The sequence below is a fragment of the Podarcis tiliguerta genome (assembly GCF_965153285.1).
Source record: "Podarcis tiliguerta genome assembly, chromosome: 11".
Classification (NCBI taxonomy): domain Eukaryota; kingdom Metazoa; phylum Chordata; class Lepidosauria; order Squamata; family Lacertidae; genus Podarcis; species Podarcis tiliguerta.
In genome coordinates, this window is record NC_139544.1 from 60,820,588 (window position 1) to 60,838,632 (window position 18,045).

The 18,045-nt window shown below is 47.9% G+C and overlaps 1 protein-coding gene across 1 annotated transcript in view; it reads left to right on the forward strand.

Annotated features, from left to right (window-relative positions):
- The window catches only part of DNAI1 (dynein axonemal intermediate chain 1), a 147,028-nt gene that overhangs the window by 21,330 nt on the left and 107,653 nt on the right, over positions 1-18,045 (forward strand). Inside the window, exons 6-9 of the mRNA XM_083402835.1 lie at positions 9-121; positions 1,420-1,539; positions 4,758-4,817; positions 7,607-7,741. Of these exons, the coding sequence (XP_083258961.1) occupies positions 9-121; positions 1,420-1,539; positions 4,758-4,817; positions 7,607-7,741 (428 nt within the window). The remainder of the gene's footprint in view (positions 1-8; positions 122-1,419; positions 1,540-4,757; positions 4,818-7,606; positions 7,742-18,045) is intronic.

Sequence of the window (18,045 nt, forward strand, 5' to 3'; positions counted from 1 at the left end):
ATTCTCAGCTGTCCTTCCTGTCCCATCGGCTGTTCTGGACTTTGAGGCCCTGGACGAAGAGCTTAAGGAAGAAGAGCAGCCGGAAGCAGGAGAAGGAGAAGGAGAAAAAACAGACCAGCCGGTAAGGCTTCGTGGCAACGGGCAAGCAGCTAGCTTGTATTGCTTTCATTTTTGACTTTGCTTGAACTGTTCAGGGTTGGCCCAAGACATTTCGCCACCTGAGGAAAATCAGAAAATGTCTCTTCTCCCCCCACCCCGAGAATCATAGTTTGTTAAGGGTGCTTTTGATATACAGTGGTACCTCGGGTTACATACACTTCAGGTTACAGACGCTTCAGGTTACAGACTCCGCTAACCCAGAAATAGTACCTCAGGTTAAGAACTTTGCTTCAGGAGAGAACAGAAATCGTGTGGTGGCAGCAGGAGGCCCCATTAGCTAAAGTGGTACCTCAGGTTAAGAATAGTTTCAGGTTAAGAACGGACCTCCAGAATGAATTAAGTTCTTAACCCGAGGTACCACTGTATATTAGGGACGCGGGTGGCGCTGTGGGTAAAACCTCAGCACCTAGGACTTGCCGATCGCATGGTCGGTGGTTCGAATCCCCGCGGCGGGGTGAGCTCCCATCATTCAGTCCCAGCTCCTGCCCACCTAGCAGTTCGAAAGCACCCTTAAGTGCAAGTAGATAAATAGGTACCGCTTTATAGCGGGAAGGTAAACGGCGTTTCCGTGTGCTGCGCTGGTGCTGGTTCGCTAGAGCAGCTTCGTCACACTGGTCACGTGACCCGGAAGTGTCTGTGGACAGCGCTGGCTCTCCGCCTATAGAGTGAGATGAGCACACAACCCTAGAGTCTGTCAAGACTGGCCCATACGGGCAGGGGTACCTTTACCTTACCTTTTACCACTGTATATTAAAAAACACAAGGAAGAGTCATTCCCCTCCTTTTCCTCCTGCCCTCTCTGTAGCCCCCCCAGCAATGAGCAGGGGCAGGGACAGGCAAGCCCCTTACCCACCTCTGGGTGGTGACAATGCTGGGGGACTGGCATGGTTGACCCAGTGGCCAAGGGTGCCAGGAGGGGTAGTGGATAGGGCCCGCACACATTGGAACATAGGAAGCTTATACTGAATCGGACCGTGGGTCCGTCTGCCTCACCGATAGGCAGCGATGGCCCTCCAGGGTTCCAGCACCCTGCTGCCACCGCTTCCTCTTCCCCTGCCCAGGTGGGTGACAGCAAGGTCCTCATGGTGCTGCCTCCCCAGCCAAAGGAGGACCACCAAAACGTGCCTGTGATGTCCCTCTCTTTCCTTTCTAGTTCTGCCCAGTCTGCCCCCCCCAAAAAAGAGATGGGTGGGTTGGACTAGATGACCCTTGGGGTCCCTTCCAACTCTACAATTCTGTGGTCGTTTCCCCCTCTTTCAGGCCGCAGCACAGGAAGAGAAAGAAGAAGAATACCGTCCCCGTCTGGTGGGTGAACGAAAGCTCACCAACCAGTTCAACTTCAGCGAGAGAGCCTCCCAGACCTACAACAACCCTGTGAGGGTAGGCTGTCACTCCTGGTCTCTTCACACCCTTGTCTGTTGGCTAAAGTTCCTCTCATATGCCTACGGGCATCTCTCTGCATCGAGTGCTAATTGCTGATGGACATAGAAGACACCTTTTGCCTTTGGCAGCTAGAAGCACAGTGGCAAAGAGGGATGCTTCTTCTACCAGAGGTTTCTGGCGCCCTGGAAATGGTGGAATTACGCATGTGCAGCATCCATGGCGGTCATCTCCAAGCTCTCTGTGGATGCTTGACACAAACTCTTCCTTGCCCACCTCAAAAGCACCAGTTTTCAGGGTCTGTCCTCAACCGCTTGTTTGTCAGGCTGTTTTCTAGAAGGGAAGGGTTGTAGCACATCTGCCTTGCATGCAGGAAGTCCTCCGTTCAATTCCTGGCATCTCTAGGTAGGGTTGGGGGTCTCCCCTGCCTCAAACCCTGGAGAGGCATTGCTGCCATTCAGTGTGGATGATACTGAACTAGATAGAGCAGCAGTCTGTCTCCTTCTGTCTCACTATTATATCAGCCCTTGATTCAGAATCATGAGGACTGGAGTCTGAAAACCTGGAGAACCCCCTGCTAGTCAGGGTGGTTAAAACTGTACCTAGTCAGACCATGAGTTTGGCAGCACATAAAGCAGCTGCTTATGGTCCATGAAAGGTGATGAGCCAGGGAACGCTGATGTCTGAATATTTTTTAGCAGGCCTGTTCTGCTATTAGGGTACTTTCTCAGGCTGTGACAGAAGAAGAAGAAGAAGAAGAAGAAGAAGAAGAAGAAGAAGGGGAGGAGGAGGAGGAGTTTGGATTTGATATCCCGCCTTTCACTCCCTTTTTAAGGAGTCTCAAAGCGGCTAACATTCTCCTTTCCCTTCCTCCCCCACAACAAGGGGGGTGAGTGAGGCTGAGAGACTTCAGAGAAGTGTGGCCGGCCCAAGGTCACCCAGCAGCTGCATGTGGAGGAGCGGAGACGCGAACCCGGTTCCCCTGATTATGAGACTACTGCTCTTAACCACTACACCACACTGGCTTTGACAGTTCAAAAGCAAGCTAAGTTGGAAGTCTCTCTCCAAATAACCTTTCTGCATCATGGAAACTGTTAAGAGGATGAAGGAACAGCCCTCCTGGATCCGGCTTGAAGATCCACCAGGTCCAGCGTTTCCCATATTGCCTTCTTTTGCCCTTGACTTTGATTTCAGGAACAGGGACGTGCCCTTTCTCATTTTTTGTTTCAAAGACCAAATGCCTGCTACCCACACAGAGGCTGTGGGTTTGGGTGGGCTTCAGATGCAGAGAAGCAAACAGATTTACTGGGCCATCTGCTCTGACGATGCAATTAAGACTCCTAAAGCACTTCAGACACTAGAAAGCAATATCGTAATGAATAATAATGTGATCCATAACAATAAAAATACCAGTGACTTCAGGATAATTGCAAACTCATTCCAGCGTTGTGTGTAACGGGACTGGTTGGTGGTAGCCCATCTGTTTTGCATGCGAAAGAACTCAAGTTCAATCCCAGGCATCTTCACGTGGGGCTTTTAATGTTTAATAGGTTATTGTATTTTAGTGTTTTGTTGGAAGCCGCCCAGAGTGGCTGGGGAAACCCAGCCACATGGGCGGGGTATTATTAATTATTATAGTACTGAGAGAGAAACCCCAGAGAGATGCTGCTAGTTGGTTAGCTAGGTACACCAGTGGTTTGACTTGGTGAAAGGCAGATTCTAATGTTCCTATAATAATAATATAATAGTAATTTATTATTTATACCCCGCCCATCTGGCTGGGTCTCCCCAGCCACTCTGGGTGGCTTCCAACAAAGTACTAAAATACAGTGGTCTGTTAAACATTAAAAGCTTCCCTAAACAGGGCTGCCTTCAGATGTCTTCTAAAAGTCTTTGAGTTCTTCTTCTCTTTGACATCTGGTGGGAGGGTGTTCCACAGGGCTGGTGCCACCACTGAGAAGGCCCTCTGCCTGGTTCCCTGTAACCTTTCTTCTCACAGTGAGGGAACCGCCACAAGGCCCTTGGAGCTGGACTTCAGTGTCCGGGCAGAACGGTGGAGGTGGAGATGCTCCTTCAGGTATACTGGACCGAGGCTGTTTAGGGCTTTAAAGGTCAGCACCAACACTTTGAATTGTGCTCAGAAACATCCTATGACTATGCTGCATCTGAAGCACTCATTAGTGGCATTTGAGATGTCCGTAGAACTACTGTTACAAAGGAATAGCTCAGTCGGTAGAGCATGAGACTCTTAATCTCAGGGTTCTGGGTTCAAAACCCACCTTGGGCAAAATATTCCTGCATTGCAGGGGGTGGACTAGATGACCCATGTGGTCCCTTCCAACTCTACAGTTCTATGATTCTATGTAATAGGTCTTGCCGTGCCGATGTGGAAAGCAGAAAATTGTTGCAGCGTCTCCTCAAAGCTACCAGCTCTGCCCTCTCTGCTCCTTGGCCAGCTCCACACAAAGCTTTTATATCAGACCATCTGTGTCTCCCTCCAGATATTGCTGGTCTCCCATTTCCCCATTTCTGCCACAGCCTAACCCTCCCCTGTTTTTCTAGATCCCAGCTTCAGTTCCGCAACACCCTTCTAGTTCTAGTGCAGCTGAATCTGACTTGTGGGCAGCCAGCCAGTGGCCAGTTCTTCTGTCTCATTCTCTCACCCCAGAGTTCTCATGACTCCCTTGCTTACAGAGACTTCAGGTGCAAAGAAGAAAACTTAGATTGCTTTGAACTTTTTCTTTAAAAGCCCCTTTCCCCAGAGAGAGGTAAGCCCAAGCTTTTTACATAGGCTGTTATAATTCTAGAATGCCATAAGTTAGCCCGCGTGTTGCACTGCTCTCGGAGGCAGAAGCAGTAAAGCCTATCCACCTGCGGCAAACTTGCAGCAATTTCTGCCGAAACCAATGATCCTTCCATTTGTACATTCCTATCGAGGTGCTTTCTGTTTCCCTGGACGCACGTGAGCCCGGGGTCATCGCAGCAACAGGCCAGCTCTTGACACAAATAAAATGTCACGTTGATAGTAAACACAGATCCATTTGCAATACCCTCGCAGCGCACAGACCTTTTGGATAAATGGTGGGGGGAAGTCACACTCCACTAGCGCTGCTGAAGTCTCAGGCGGTTTCTCAGCAGCTAAGCAAGAGCCAACTTTTATATATATCCTGCACTGACAACGGGATTAACTGTGTGCTACTTCAAATCCTTTCTTCCAGGACAGGGCATGTCAGATGGAGCCACCGCCGAGAGCTACCTTCTCTGACACTGCCAACCAGGTAAATGCTATTTATTTATATATTAATTTAGAGCATCTGTGCCTCACCATTCAGCAAAAAAAAGGGGGATTTCAGAGCAGTTTACATACTGTCAGCACAAGACCTACAACCCTACAACACAGAAGGAGAAAGGGACATGGAGGGCAGAGGGGAAAACAGACAAACCAAAGCTCAGCCACCAGTTTCTAAGTGTTTGTTCCCATAATGACCAGCCACCACAACTTTGGGCCAGGGGGTTCGTGGTGGAGCTGAGCTCTGCTTCCCACTCTGCCACTGAGGTGACAGCTAAGGGAGAGAAAGTTGGATGGAGCCGGAATCTCATCCCTTTAGTCTTCTGACTTAACACTGGACATGCCCAGGTGGTCTGTGCATCTAATCCCTGCCAGTCCCTCAGTGCCTTTGCTCGTTCTTAATGGCCTGTGAGGATTACAGGGCCAAGAGAACACCCACATCCTTGATTGAAAGCATGGCATGCCCTACAGCACAATCCATGCCTCCTCAAATGTACCGTATTTCTCGCTCTATAAGACGCACCAGACCACAAGACACACCTAGTTTTTGGAGGAGGAAAACAAGAAAAAATAAATCTGAATCTCAGAAGCCAGAACAGCAAGAGGGATCGCTGCGCAGTGAAAGCAGCAATCCCTCTTGCTGTTCTGGCTTCTGGGATAGCTGCGCAGCCTGCATTCGCTCCATAAGACGCACACACATTTCCCCTTACTTTTAGGAGGGGAAAAGTGAGTCTTATAGAGCAAAAAATATGGTACATCCCAGGTAAGTGACTTTAGGTAAGCAGCCTTCATTCTCTCCTGTGTGTGAGATAAAAGCATCTGCTTGCTTTTGGGTGTGTTTGAAGGTACCAGGGAAAGACCTGCAGGATGAAATGTGGAGGCCCATCTCTCTGTCTTGGTGTAGATGAAAACACATCTGTGGCAGGCTCTGAAATGATGCTGAAACATATCACCTCCCCAAAGTCTCCCTGGGGGTGTCTCTTTAATCTGCATCTTTGAAACAATAGTGCCATTAGAATAAGTGCATTTTTGCTGCTCAAGTGTGTGGGATGGAATTCAACCAGTTTTTGTTTCTTTACGTTTTCCCTTTTTAAAATCTTACTGTTGCCTAGAAGTTGAATTGATCCACACATATTTCTTGCGGTCCCTGTGACAATTGTCCCAATTACCACTGATTTTGTCTATTGTACTTGGTACACAGCAGTAGATAAGACAATGCACAGACTCAGCGGCTCTCCCTCCTAGGAGGACATGGAGAGATGGAGAAAGGGATGCATCTTTGTTACATCAAATTGGTCCTTTAAAGGGACACCCGCGTTTCTAATCAAAGTGCTGGAATAAATGCAAATCTCCAGCTCGCTCGCTAGTGGAATTCTCTTCAGGCTGAGCACAGCTTGAGTGGCTCAGAGTAGCAACTCGCTAAATTTGTCAGAACGCAGCTGAAGTTTTAGACAGAGGACAAAATCCCACATCTCTCTTCCCCATCTTGGGCCATTTTATGAATATAAAGTAATATTTCAAACTCTTCCTTTCTTCGTTCCCCAACTCCCTGCCAACAGTCCCTTTTCTATCCTACTGAATTTGAGTCAAGAGCCTTTCCAGAATCTCATGTGGCAAAAGACCTGTGTCTGCAGGTGGGAGGAGGAAGGGGCAGAATTGTCACCCACCGCCCAGGAAAGGCCTTGTTTCTTCCTTGACTGGCCTGTGTTTGTGTGGCTCCACGTTTTCTCTTCCTCTCTGTTTGCCTTCCTGCTTCCCTGCTCCCTCCCAGCTACCAGCTTCACCTCCTTCTTGCCTGCAACCTTCTTCCAGCTCCTTCTCCCTTATCTGGCTTATAACTGCCTCTGCCCATGGATGGATGGATGTGTGCACTGTTAGAATATTCCGTTCCACCTTAAGGGACAGGTATGAGACTGTTGTGTGTCACATGTCTGTTTACACTCCAGCACAGCTTGCCGGGAACTTCCGTTTGCATATAGCTTTTGCTGTCTTGCTTTAGACATGAAGGAGAGAATACATGTTTTCATTTTGTCCTGATGTATGCTGAATAAACTACTTGTAAATATGCTCAACGCAACCCCTCCATGCCACTTCTGTTGCACAGTGTTTTACTCTGCTGAGTGTGCATGCCCAGCTTCTGAAGGCTTCTGAAGCTAGGGTTGCAGTTTCATGCTGATCCAAGGACTGGAGATCGCCTGGCACAGGCCAGCTGGGGGCCTGCCAATTGCCCCCGATTCCTTGGCTGCATCCCAACATGCACCTGTGGATTTGCCCCAGTCTTCCCTCCAGCTCTGGTCCTGTTCCTGCTGGAGTACTCATTTTGCCTCTCTAGCATGGAGCTAGCATGGTGTAGTGGTTAAGAGTGGTGGACTCGTAATCTGGTGAACCGGGTTTGCGTCCCCACTCCTCCACATGCAGCTGCTGGGTGACCTTGGGCTCGTCACACTTCTCTGAAGTCTCTCAGCCTCACTCACCTGACAGAGTGTTTGTTGTAGGGGAGGAAGGGAAAAGGAGATTGTTGACCTCTTTGAGACGCCTTAAGGGGACTGAAAGGCGGGATATCAAGTCCAAACTCCTCCTCCTACTCCTCCTCTTCTCTATGTGCTCAGGGCCACAGGGCTCTAGGGTGACATTTCTCTTACATTGTTATCACCCATCTTTCTTGGTGGTTTGGGTGGAAGTCGGGTGGGGAATGTTTTTAAGAAGTGCCTTCTGCTACCTGTGACTAGTTCTGTGATGTTCCTTGCTGTCTCACCATTCACTCTTGGTCTCTTTCAGTGGGAAATCTACGATGCCTATGTCGAGGAGCTCCAGAAACTGGAAAAGTCAAAAGAGAAAGAGAAACAAAAGGCCCCAGTTGCAAAGAAAGAAGACAAGATGCGGGGAAGAAAACTGACGTCGCTGGAATCTCAGGTGCTCTTCCTGCATATTGTGGTGATAATACGCGGCAATGCTTTGTGCCTTTTATATTTTCAACATCCCTTTCCCTTCATCCTAGGTGTTTTCTCCCCTATATCATTGGTGAAATACTTGCTGCCCCTGTGTTTTTGCCCTAGTCCATGTTCTCCAGTGGTACCTCAGCTCAAATGTTTTCCTGTAAGGTTTAAAGCCATCGGGCCCCATCTCAGATCTCCACATGTTCAGGATGTGTGACTGTTTTGTGTGCAGGTGGAACCTTGCGAGGGTCTGCAGAGGCCGGGCTAAAGGAATCGGAGATCCCCTTGGGACTTCATCACCTGGAGGCCCTCCACAGTCTGCTCCATGGCTTCTCAGGCCTGCGCCTCGCAGCCCTTGGGGTTCCTGGGATCCAGCAATCTGGCCACTGCAGTTTGCGCAGGCTGGAGCTTCTGAACCAGCCCCAAGGCCAGCCCCACATTGAGCTCATTGCAGAAATCCAGCCTCAAGGTTGCCAACACATAGAATAAGAGAATCGTAGAGTAGGAAGGGACCCAAGGGTCATCTAGTCCAACCCCCTGCAATGCACAAATCTCAAATAAAGCATCCCTGACAGATGGCCATCCAACCTCTCCTTAAAAGCCTCCAAGGAAGGAGAGTCTACAACTCCCAAGGGAGACCGTTCCACTGTCCAACAGCTCTTACTGTCAGAAAATTCTTCCTGATGTTGTGTTGGAATCTCCTTTCTTGTAACTTGAAGCCATTGCTTCGAGTCCTGCCCTCCAGAGCAGGAGCAAACAAGCGTGCTCCCTCTTCCATGTGACAGCCCTTGAGATCTTTGAAGATGGCTCTCATATCTCCTTTCCGTCTCATCTTCTCCAGGCTAAACAGACCCAGCTCCTTCAACCGTTGCTCATAAGGCTTGGCTTCCAGACCCTTGATCCTCTTAGTTGCCCTCCTCTGCACACATGGCTTATAGTGGTCAAGCCCTCCCTGCACAGGAACAGCTGCAGTTCGCCAACCAGACAAAGCTGGTAAAAGGCACTGCTTCTGTCCATGCAGTGTGACCAAAAAGCAATGTGGAGGATGCTTGCCCTTGACCTGGCCTGTTCCATGTGTACATGGTTCATCACATGCTGCCTGTTTTTTACCACCAGTGTGGTGTAGTGGTTAAGAGCGGTAGACTCGTAATCTGGTGAACTGGGTTCGCTTCCCCGCTCCTCCACATGCAGCTGCTTTGAGACTCCTTAGGGTGGTGATAAAGCGGGATATCAAATCCAAACTCCTCTTCTTCTTCTATGTAAATTAGCAGCACAAGAGCCTGTCCTCTGGATCAGGCCAAAGGACATCTTTTCCAGTATCCTGTCTATTGGGCTGGGCCTGATTCTTTTCGTCTCAGCTGTCAGAACAGTAAGAGCACCGTGTGGCACTGCAGCACCGCAGGGAGAAGGGAGGCTAGAATCACACATTTGGTTGTGTGGAAACCCAGTATTTATAGATGAACAGGAAAATTACATTGCCAGCATTGGTGTTTTTGATTAATGATCCCTACAAATACTCCATTCCAGCTGTTGCTGGAGAAGAGGTTGAACGCGCACACACATGTCCCCGTTTTCATCCCAGTTGTAGAGAGAGCAGGTGGAATCACCTGGTGCTGCACAACAGTATATTTTTTATTTCTTTATTAAATTCCTACACCCCCCTCCTCCAGATCCCAACCGTGGGCGTGTCCTCCTGAGACCCCAGCCTGCTATCAACTTTGCCCCACGCTGCCCCCTCCTGCCAGGGTGTGAGAATCACTGAGGGTTTGCAGTTACAGGCAATTAGAAAATGGGAAAAACCCATTTGGCAGCTTCTTTGTTGGGTGTGGGGCTCAGTGGGACCATGTGTGTGTGTGTGGGGGGAGTCTCCTTTCACATGAGGATTGGGTCTTGTGTCAGCTTCATTATTATTGGCTCAGAAGAATGAGGCTGCCAGAAATAGATCATTAGGAGGAAATAGATATTGCCCCCACCGGGGGGGGGGGGCCTTCATTATTGCCTTGCCTTCTGCACGCTTCATTAATTCCCACTGTGAGCCTGAAATTGGCACTTGGACTGTCGATATCTGTCTCTTGCTTTTGCCTCTTGATTGTTTTCTGCTGCTAATTCTAGGAGAGCCACGGGATGGTGGTGGGCGCAGGGGTGGGAACATGCTTGGCTCAGAGCTCCAGGTGGTTGAGTGGAGAATATTGGCCCAAACTTCCCCCAGTGATTAAATTGGGCAGCTGTGGAAGAAAGGGGGGAGATTTCTTCTTATCTCAACAGGTTAAGGACACCAGACTTATCTTGTGAATACACTGCCCCATGCCAGCCTTTCTGGTTTCTATCTTGGGCAGAACTGAGATTGTAGTGATCGGCTGCGGCAACCTGATGAATCCAGGACTTGAAGTGGAGCTGAGGCAGAAAAAGGGTTTTCACCTTTTCACCAAATGCGCTGCAAGTGATCTGGGGGAGCCCCCAAGTGACTGGGTGTGAACAAACACTGTCAAAATGGGGGAGGAGGTTTCAAAGTGGACCCCACAAAGTTATACACCTTGTAAATGCGTCTGGAATTTCCCAGCTGGAATACTGTGAAAACTGTGGAATACTGTGAAAATTGCTTTAAAAATGGCCGGGAAAATCTAGGCATATGGCAACCCATGTCAGCAGTGTCGTTTTTGGTGATGTTCTTTTAAAATAGCTCAAAAACTCTTTTTGAGATTTTGCAAAAAAAGAAGCTCAAAACGTTGGCCCCAAACCCACCAACGCTCAACAACTTTTCTGTCTGGATTTTCTCTTTTTGAAATATGGCAACCCTAGAACTAGCAATCTCAACCGTTTGAACCAACCTCTGAGGGTGCCTTCCTGTGTCAGATAGAAGAGTCAAAGGCAGGCCCAGTTGTCATTATGGGGAATGCAAAATTTTGATAAAAGACCCCACTGCCTCCCCTTATCTGCAGCAGGCTCAAATTAGCCAACCCAGAAAATTGCAGTAATTAACAGTTTAAGTGCTATTGCACTTTTAGGGATGGGGGTGGCACTGTGGTCTAAACCACTGAGCCTCTTGGGCTTGCTGATCAAAAGGTTGATGGTTCGAATCCCCGCAACAGGGTGAGCTCCTGTTGCTCTGTCCCAGCTCCTGCCAACTTAGCAGTTCGAAAGCATGCCAGTGCAAGTAGATAAATAGGTACCACTGCAGTGGGAAGGCAAATGGCGTTTTTGTGCGCTCTGGTTTCCGTCATGGTGTTCCATTGCACCAGAAGCGGTTTAGTCCTGCTGGCCACATGACCCGGAAAGCTGTCTGTGAACAAACTCCGGCTTCCTCGGTCTGAAAGAGAGATGAGCGCCACAACCCCATAGTTGCCTTTACCTGGACTTAACCGTCCAGGAGTCCTTTACCTTTACCTTACCATCAGCTTTTTTTGATTCTGCTAGCTATGATTTCTGCATTGCAAGGGGCTGGACTAGAGCGCTCTTCTCCAACCCTGCCATTCTATGATTCTATGACTCTCCTGGCGCTGCCTTTATAACAGAAACCAGCCAGCTTTTGGATGTGAGCCAGTTCCTGCATGGGAAGCACCGAGGAGCCACAGCCAGCAGGGGAAAGGCGCGCACCGGCCAATTAGAGATGATAGATGTCATGGCTAGCTCAGCCGTAGATGAAAACTGAAATTAAGCATCCATTAAGTGCTGAGCAATCCAGCCATTTCCCGCCTGGTCTCGGAGCGCAGTCTGCCCGGATGTCAGATGTGCCTTTAAACTATTCAGACTGGTCACTCAGAGGAAGGAGGCAGAGCCTCTCAGACGCTTGGGAATTAATTAGCACCAGTGAGTAACAGGCTAGCAATGGGGAGGAAGGGAGGGTTTGTTTGCTGCTGGCTGGTGGACATGGCCGTGAGAAACGGCAGAGGGACAACGGGAACAGGGAGTGCCTGCCTTTCATTGAGTCAAACCTGATTTGAAGCTTGCTAGGCAAATGCAGGGATGTGGGTGGCGCTGTGGGTTAAACCAAAGAGCCTAGGACTTGCCGATCAGAAGGATCGCGGTTCGAATCCCTGCAACGGGGTGAGCTCGGTCCCTGCTCCTGCCAACCTAGCGGTTTGAAAGCACGTCAAAATGCAAGTAGATAAATAGGTACCGCTCTGGCGGGAAGGTAAACGGCGTTTCCATGAGCTGCTCTGGTTCGCCAGAAGCGGCTTAGTCATGATGGCCACATGACCCGGAAGCTGTACGCCGTCTCCCTCGGGCAATAAAGCGAGATGCAACCCCAGAGTCGGCCACGACTGGACCTAACAGTCAGGGGTCCCTTTACCTTTAGGCAAATGCAGATGACACAACCTTGATGGCAGAAAGTGAGGAGGAATTAAAGAACCTTTTAATGAGGGTGAAAGAGGAGAGCACAAAATATGGTCTGAAGCTCAGCACCAAAAAAAACAAAGATGATGGCCACTGGGCCCATCACCTCCTGGCAAATAGAAGGGGAAGAAATGGAGGCAGTGAGAGATTTGACTTTCTTGGGCTCCATGATCACTGCAGACGCTAACAGCAGTCACAAAATTAAAAGACACCTGCTTCTTGGGAGAAAAGCAATGACAAACCTAGACAGCATCTTGAAAAGCAGAGACATCACCTTGCCAACAAAGGTCCGTATAGTTAAAGCTATGGTTTTCCCAGTAGTGATGTATGGAAGTGAGAACTGGACCATAAAGAAGGCTGATCGCCGAAGAATGGATGCTTCTGAATTCTGGTGCTGGAGGAGACTCTGGAGAGTCCCATGGACTGCAAAAAGATCAAACCTATCCATTCTGAAGGAAATCAGCCCTGAGTGCTCACTGGAAGGACAGATCCTGAAGCTGAGGCTCCAAGATTTTGGCCACCTCATGAGAAGAGAAGACTCCCTGGAAAATACCCTGATGTTGGGAAAGATGGAGGGCACAAGAAGAAGGGGACGACAGAGGACGAGATGGTGGGACAGTGTTCTCGAAGCTACCAGCATGAGTTTGACCAAACTGTGGGAGGCAGTGGAAGACAGGAGTGCCTGGCGTGCTCTGGTCCAGGGGTTACAAAGAGTCGGACACAACTAAACAACTAAACAACAACAACAAGGCAAATGCTCCACAGCTGTGCTATGGGCCTTCCCATAGCCTCCTGGCATTAAAACAGAGCTTTGTCATGTTATCTGACCACATGTTTTCTTTTCTTTTTTTTTTTAAAAAAGCAAGCTAGCTCATTCGCACTGGGGAAGAGTCAAAGTCCGTCAGTTATAGGGTGTATTTCCAAGGATGGCAAACCCATTTCTCTGATGAAAATAAAAAGGTAAAGGGCCCCCAACAGTTAAGTCCAGTCGCAGACAACTCTGGGGTTGCGGCGCTCATCTCGCTTTACAGGCCGAGGGAGCCGGCGTTTGACTGCAGACAGTTTTTCCGGGTCATGTGGCCAGCATGACTAAGCCGCTTCTGGTGAACCAGAGCAGCACACGGAAATGCCGTTTACCTTCCCGCCGAAGCGGTACCTATTTATCTACTTGCACTTTGACATGTTTTCGAACTGCTAGATAGAGGCGCCCTATTCCATCATCATCATTTTATTATTTATTGCCCCAGCCACTCTGGGCAGCTTCCAATATATATAAAAACATAATAAAACATTTAAAAACTTCCCTAGACAGGGCTGCCTTCAGATGTCTTCTAAAGGTTTTATAGCTGCTTATCTCCTTGGCTCGGGGGGTCGCATAACTCCATACCACCCAACATTTCTCCGATGAAAGCAGGGAGGTCCTAAGGAAAAGTGGGACATTTCGGGATCACATCAGAAACCAAGATGGCATCTGTAAATCCAGGACTATTCTTAGATAATAGCGAAACTTGGAGGGGCTAGGATGGTTAGCAGGGGTGTGTCCTGCCCTGACTTTGAATCTTAGGTCTTCTCAGAAGTAGAGCAGGGGGAGCAGGCTTCCCCATGCCCAGTGACTGCAAGGATCCATTGGAACAAAAAAAGATAGAAACTAATACATGTAATAAATAATAATAATAATAATAATAATAATAATAATAATAATAATAATAATAATAAATTTTATTTATATCCCGCCCTCCCCAGCCGAAGCTGGGTTCAGGGCAGCTAACAAACAACAATCAAAATAATCCGGGACTCCACTGGGAGCCAGTGCAGCTGGTATAGTACCGGATGAATATGATCTCGTAGCGAGGACCCCATAAGGAGTCTCGCCGCGGCATTCTGCATCCGCTGGAGTTTCTGGGTCAGTCTCAAGGGCAGCCCCACATAGAGCGAGTTACAATAATCCAATCTGGAGGTGACCGTCGCGTGGATCACAGTGGCTAGGTCAGGGCGAGAGAGATAAGGAGCCAACTGCTTAGCTTGGCGGAGATGAAAAAATGCCGCCATAGCAATATAGAACAATACTCCCTGCACACAGCAAACTAGCACTTCAGGATTCTTGCCTGCCCTTTTCCCTGGTCATTGACCTACTAGCTTTCTTTGGGCAGGGCACATTTTGTATGGCAGAGTCCTCTGCTGTACAAGACTGTGAACTGTTGCTGTCTGTGGAATTCCAATGGGACAAGTGTATCAGCCCTTGCAGAATCCTGCAGAAAACTAGATCTTTGTTCCATTTCTGGGCTGCATCACGTTTCTTCTTGGGCATGTGAGCTACTCCCCTACCAAATTCCCGGAGACCCCTGCACGGGGAGTATTACTCACGACAGCAGTTTGTTTGTTTCTAGGTAATTAAAAGGCCATGAAGGAAGAGTTATATGTTGTAGGCAGCCTGCTGCTCCAAGATAAACATACAGTTTTATCGAGGATGAATATCATGGCTGGCCCAGGCCGTTTGTTTTCCTAGCTCCAGACCATTACGCAGTCATAACGGATGCTTCCATTAATGTTATTGCCGTTGTATAAAATAATGCCGCTAAATATCCCCAGAAGGAAGGAATTAGTGTGCTGGTAAGCTGGCCCTGCCACTTCAGGACTTTGCTAGTCAGCAGCCGTTGCTGGGAAAATCAATTCCAAAAGGATCTTAAAAGGAGATAAATTAGGCATATCAGTTCCTCGGAAGATTCATTTCAATAAAATACAGCATAAATCACACCTGGAAACAGTGGGCGGCCCAATCAGAAGCGCTGGTGGCTTCAGCGAACCTTGCGCAGGGAGCGTCTCGCTGCTGGAGAATCCTAATTATCTTAGGATATTTATTTGCTGACACACAAACTTGTAACACTCCCTTTGCGCAGTTACACAGTGCTTCTCCGAAGAATCAGGGCCCACATAAAAACAGCTCTCTTCCTATAATCAGTTAAGTCTCTTGACTTACTGGAGGGCATTATTCATATTATTATTTCATTGCATTTAAACACGACTTCCTTCCTCCAAGGAGATCAAGATGCTGTCCATAGTTTTTCTCTCCCCTGTTTTGTCCTCACAACAACCCTGTGCGGTAGGGCGAGGCTGAGAGCGAGGGACTGGCCCAAGATCACAGCACAGACAGTGTCCTTTGCTCACTAAGTTTTGGGAGAAAGAATTGAGCTGTATAAACATGACTGAGTGGAAAAGGTTAAAATTTCCAGAGGAAAATATTCTTTTGAATTATGTACCTGTCATATGGAATTTGACAACTGGACAACGTAAATGGATTCTTTTGTGCCCTTACTATGGCCAAAAGACATATGGATGAACTAGAAAGATAAATCTATGTCACCCTTCAGTCAATGGATTGAAAATATGACAACCCTCGCAATTTATGAACGGATTGCTTGTAGGCTATGTACAGACAAGTATATTTGGAACGTGTTTATAAAAAAAAATATCTGGGTATGAATAACACTACAGTGGTATCTCGGGTTACAGATGCTTCAGGTTACAGATGCTTCAGGTTACAGACTCCGCTAACCCAGAAATAGTATCTCAGGTTGAGATTTTGCTTCAGAATGAGAACAGAAATCGCGCAGTGGTAGCAGGAGGCCCCATTAGCTATAGTGGTGCTTCAGGTTAAGAACAGTTTCAGGTTAAGAACGGACCTCCAGAACGAATTAAGTTATTAACCTGAGGTACCACTGTATCTATGTATTTGGATAATAATAACATTGATATACCTATATACGTGGGTGGCTCTGTGGGTTAAACCACAGAGCCTAGGGCTTGCTGATCAGAAGGTCGGCGGTTCGAATCCCTGCGACGGGGTGAGTTCCCGTTGCTCAGTCCCAGCTCCTGCCAACCTAGCAGTTCAAAAGCATGTCAAAGTGCAAGTAGATAAATAGGTACCGCTCCGGCGGGAAGGTAAATGGCGTTTCCGTGCGCTGCTCTGGCTCGCCAGAAGCAGCTTAGTCATGCTGGCCACACGATCCGGAAGCTGTACGCCGGCTCCCTCGGCCACTAAAGTGAGATGAGTGCCGCAACCCCAGAGTTGTCCGCGACTGGACCTAACAGTCAGGGATCCCTTTACCTTTACCTATATACTAGACAAGCGTATATGGAACTGTAGTTGTTTGCATATATAACGCTATAATATACCTTCCCTCTTTAATTTCTTTTCTATTTCTATTTTATTTTGTTCAACTGAAATATTTATTAATAAAAAAGTGATTAGACAGTTCAGTGTGGGTGAATCTTCTCAAGTTGAGGAGCCCAGCAGAGTTGAGTTCCAAAAGCACAGTCAGGGGGGACGGAGTAGAGCAGGCTTCCTCAACCTCGGCCCTCCAGATATTTTTGACCTACAACTCCCATGATCCCTAGCTAGCAGGACCAGTGTTCAGGGATGATGGGAACTGTAGTCTCAAAACATATGGAGGGCCGAGGCTGAGGAAACCTGGAGTAGAGTATAGATGATGATGATGATGATGGTGATACTCTTGCAACTTTTTTGGTTGTCATCCACACATCTTGGAAGACAATGGAAGAGTGCGCTTTCAAGGATGAAGTCAAATTATTGGAGAGTTATAGCACTTGCTGTGGCTGTAGAGACTGATATTGGAGCAATGTTGAGCATTTTCAGCTCACAGTCCATGATGGTTGGACAACCCAGGATACATGGTCCTGACATTCCAGCTTGCTAGGTGCAAGAGGGTTTGTTATTTCTGTCGGAAATCAAGCCTATGTCGGGAGTAACTGGAAACACTCCCAGGCACCCGGCTTGGTCTCCTGTTGACCTCCCTGGCTGCATTCCCCAGCAAGATCCAGGCTAGGTCTCGATAGGCGATTCTTCTCAGCGTGGGAAGAACACACCCCCTCCCTCCTGCACTCCCGGCAGGGAAAAGGAGATAGACAGAAACATATTTACATGCTTCTATTTCTGTCTTTGGAGCATTACAGAAAACATGACTGCACTCTTCAAACTCCAGCAGTCGAGTGACAAAGACTTCCTGTACTTCCTGTACAAGAACAAGAGGAAGAGCTCATATTACACTCTGAGCTAATTCCGGTGCATTGCCCTGTGAATTGACTGTCCCTCTGTTTCCCACGGAACAGTCCCAACATTCCATCATGTGATGCTTTCAAGCTAGCAGTTTGCAGCTGCATTGCATCCATATCGTAACAATTTCCTGGTGCAATAGTTCTGTCCGCTTGTCAAGTGAATCTCTGAGCTAAATTTTAATTGATTAATGAGTTTTGATATCTTGATTTCAAATTTCCACAAGGGTAAAAATAATCTGGAGCAAGCATATATTCTTACTTTTTGATTATGCATGTCTATATTTCATGGCAAGCATCATATTGGAAGAGGCATTCATCTTTGAAATATTTGCCCTAGGATCATTTGGTATTAGGCACTCACACTTCAATAAATTATAACAGGTTAGGGAGCTCCACTAAGGCTGCAGTCCTAACCTCCCTTTCCTCCTGGGAGTAAGGCCCATTGATTTAAATAAGGCTTACTTCTGTGTAGGTACGGTTAGGATTGTACTGCAAGTCCGTGGCTTCTCTGGGCAATTCTGATTCCGCAAAAGGAACCCCAGGAGATGTTAAATGCGATAGGTTTCTAGACAGCAGCTGAGTCTGTCAGTCTTGTCTTGGAAGTGTCGTGGATGACTGTCTGCCAAGGGTTAGTTTGACAAGATTACAGAATTGCTTCTTAGAGATAAGATGCCTGCAGAGATCAAAGCCACCAGAACTTTAAAATGTGACATTCTTGAAAAAATGGTTTCCATTGATGAATTATGGAGCCTCGAGGACAGAAATATGGAGACAAACCAAGAAGATTATGCTTCAGGTTTTTTCCAGTATTGCTCCCAGTAGTGCTTAATCGTATAGAAGTCATAGTTTATGGAAGTTTGTACAAGTGCAAAG